Here is a 2,986-nt window from a genome sequence, read left to right as displayed (position 1 = left end):
TGCAATCTTCTTACCAAAGAGTAATGAAGATTTATCAAAATTAATACATTGACCTGACGCTTTTTCATACTTTCCGACTATTTTCATAACTTCTTCACATTTACGGGGCTCCGCCTTATAGAAGAAAAGGCTATCATCAGCAAAAAGAAGGTACGATACCGAGGGGCTAGCGCGTGCGACTCGCATCCCCGTTATCTTCCCTTGATTCTATGCATGATTTAAAAGGATAACGAACGCTTCCGTGCTTAGAATAAATATGAAAGGAGACAAATGATCTCCTTGACGTAAACCTCTCCCTGGAACAATATTTCCCCATGGTTCCCCGTTCATCAGGACGAGGTGATACGTTATACAACATGGAATAGTAGAATTTATCTCAAATGTCATATTTCCTTGAAATAGGCTTTATTAAATAGTGTTTTCTTCTCGCAAAATTACCAAAAAAGTTGAGGTAGGGTATACTTGATCTTAACATGCCACTTGAGCCTTATATTTAAGATTCGTTTAGATTTTTTTGCTAATGTATTTTATTAATTTAAAGAATCAGTGAAGCTAATTATTATCATCTTTTGCAATATAAATATGACAAGTGGAGAGTGTGAAGTTTCACCTACCCGACCAATATATAATCTTTCACTCATGCTCGCATAACTAATAATATACAAAGATGGTAGGAAAGTGTGATTTGGTGAGTGTTATAGGAGCCATATTGGTACTAACCATCTTCCATAATCCGATCATCGTCTACGCCGGCCAGGGTGTTCCGGAAGTAGCGTTGTTTACTTTCGGAGACTCTTATTACGACGCCGGAAACAAAGCGTTTCTAAGCAAAAATAAAAATCTTCCACAAACCCTATGGCCTTATGGAAAATCCCTTGACGACCCTAACGGGAAGTTTTCCGACGGCCACATTGTCCCCGATTTTATCGGTATGCACTTTTTCCACGCTATCATTCACTGATATATATGTATACTGTGCGTACGTGTTATGTTAGTATAATAACATATTATAACAGTGGTTCATTAGAAAAAAATAACATTAAGAATGGTGATTGTATAGGTGACTTCATATCCATACCGAACGGAATCCCGCCTGCACTTAAACCAGGCGCTAATCTTTCACGTGGAGCTAGTTTTGCCGTCGCTGATGCTTCTATCCTTGGAGCTCCGGTGGAATCTGTAAGTCAGCTTTCACTAAAAACACACATAAACTTCTTTTACCAAAAAGGAGAAATTAAAAACATATTAACAAATTTGCTTTTATGTTAAAGTTATTAGTAACAGATGTTGGCTTTCATCTCTTTCCTTTTTCCATTTATTATTTTATGTATTTAAAAGATCAAATCAGCCAAAGCTTTTTTTAAGGGTAATTTGCAAAATAAGAACAAATGATTGAAAATTAGGAAAAAGAGTCTGCGAAAATGTGTAAAATAAGAAGCCATGCATGATTTTATCTTCGGTTGTCCACGTTGGAATTACAAAATAATAAACAAAACCATGTTGTTAACATAAACATATTCTTTATATGTCAATAAACATGTTATATATTTGTTTATTGTTCAAACAAATATATAACATGTTTATTGACATTCACACACGTAATATATGCAGATGACACTGAATCAACAAGTGAACAAGTTCAGAAGCATGAAATCAAATTGGACCGACGACTACATCGAGAAATCACTGTTTATGATATACATCGGTACAGAAGATTATTTGAACTTCACCAAGACCAATCCCACTGCAGACGCTTCTGCTCAGCAAGCTTTTGTCATTTCCGTCACGAACAAATTAAAAAACGACATCGGCGTAAGTTGCCAATAAACCAGTTTATACGTTTTCCACTTTTATGTTCAATTTTCTTATGTACTTGTTTATTATTAATAAAATTGTTTATTATATGTGTGACAGTTGTTATACTCCTTGGGAGCCAGTAAGTTCATGGTTCAATTGCTTGCACCATTGGGTTGTTTACCGATCGTGAGACAAGAACATGGAACCGGCAACGACTGTTACGAGCCACTTAACGATTTGGCCAAACAACACAACGAGAAGATCGGTCCGATGTTGAACCAGTTTGCCAAATCCCCTGGTTTTCAGTTCACCGTCTTTGATTTCTACAACGCCATCCTTCGTAGGACACAGAGACCTCATAACTACCGTAATTAAATCAATATATCAATTGTTTTTCATTAAATTTCAAAGTTATAGTGAGACATATATGGTTTGTTTAAACATATATATCTCTTTACATGTATAGGGTTCTACATCGCGAACTCATCATGTTGCGGTGTTGGGACGCACACTGCGTACGGTTGCGGAATGGGAAACGTTCACTCGAAACTATGTGAGTATCAAAGGTCGTATCTCTTCTTTGACGGACGTCACAACACAGAGAAGGCTCAAGAGGAATTAGCTCATCTGATCTATGGAGCTGACACTAATGTGATCCAACCGATGACGGTCCGTGAGCTCATTGTGTTTCCAGCTGGAGAGAACATGCTTGAGTCGTGGGAGCCTAACTTGTCGTCGGTCCGTCGTCGTTCATCTACCAAATCTACATCGGTTTATCGGCTTCTTGATTTAATTGGATGAGTTTGAGCTGAATCATATGTAAGATTAGCTGCCAATACCATCCTCTATGAATCATTTCGTTGCGATTGTGCTTATGACGTTGAATAAATTGCTTTTGAGTATCTGAAATGTATTCTGTTTCGTTATCTGTGGATAGAATAATAAGAGAGGTCGCAGATGTTTCTACAGCTTGATCACTTTCTCATTCTTGGCTGGACTAATAATATGCATAACTAGATTTTGACCCGCGCTTTCAAGCGCGGGTTTATTTTCCTTTTTTTTCAATTGACAAATATTTAGCGCCATATTTCATATATTTGTCTTTTATTTTATAAAAGACTTAAACTTTTTATCTTTCTTTATCGTGTTTCATTTTAAATGACTATTTATGTTTAAAAAATTAAACTTT

General features: G+C 36.5%; 1 protein-coding gene across 1 annotated transcript; it reads left to right on the top strand.

The window, feature by feature from the left end:
- Nucleotides 1–605: 605 nt before the first annotated feature.
- On the top strand, nt 606–2,765 carry LOC106444081 (GDSL esterase/lipase ESM1). The gene is made up of 5 exons (XM_013885603.3): nt 606–929; nt 1,061–1,179; nt 1,612–1,812; nt 1,915–2,164; nt 2,264–2,765. The coding sequence occupies exons 1-5, from the start codon at nt 668–670 to the stop codon at nt 2,596–2,598; spliced, it is 1,167 nt and encodes a 388-aa protein (XP_013741057.1). The 5' UTR covers nt 606–667; the 3' UTR covers nt 2,599–2,765.
- The last annotated feature ends 221 nt before the right edge of the window (nt 2,766–2,986 follow it).

The sequence above is a fragment of the Brassica napus genome, chromosome C5, assembly GCF_020379485.1.
Source record: "Brassica napus cultivar Da-Ae chromosome C5, Da-Ae, whole genome shotgun sequence".
NCBI lineage: Eukaryota > Viridiplantae > Streptophyta > Magnoliopsida > Brassicales > Brassicaceae > Brassica > Brassica napus.
This window is presented reverse-complemented; position numbering and strand designations above follow the sequence as displayed.

What these genes read in the sequence shown, in the direction of transcription:
- LOC106444081 (XM_013885603.3), top strand. Translation starts at nt 668, where the DNA reads ATGGTAGGAAAGTGTGATTTGGTGAGTGTTATAGGAGCCATATTGGTA. An exon ending in CATTGTCCCCGATTTTATCG is followed by an intron (nt 930 to 1,060) that starts GTATGCACTTTT and finishes GTGATTGTATAG; the next exon opens with GTGACTTCATATCCATACCG. An exon ending in AATTAAAAAACGACATCGGC is followed by an intron (nt 1,813 to 1,914) that starts GTAAGTTGCCAA and finishes TATGTGTGACAG; the next exon opens with TTGTTATACTCCTTGGGAGC.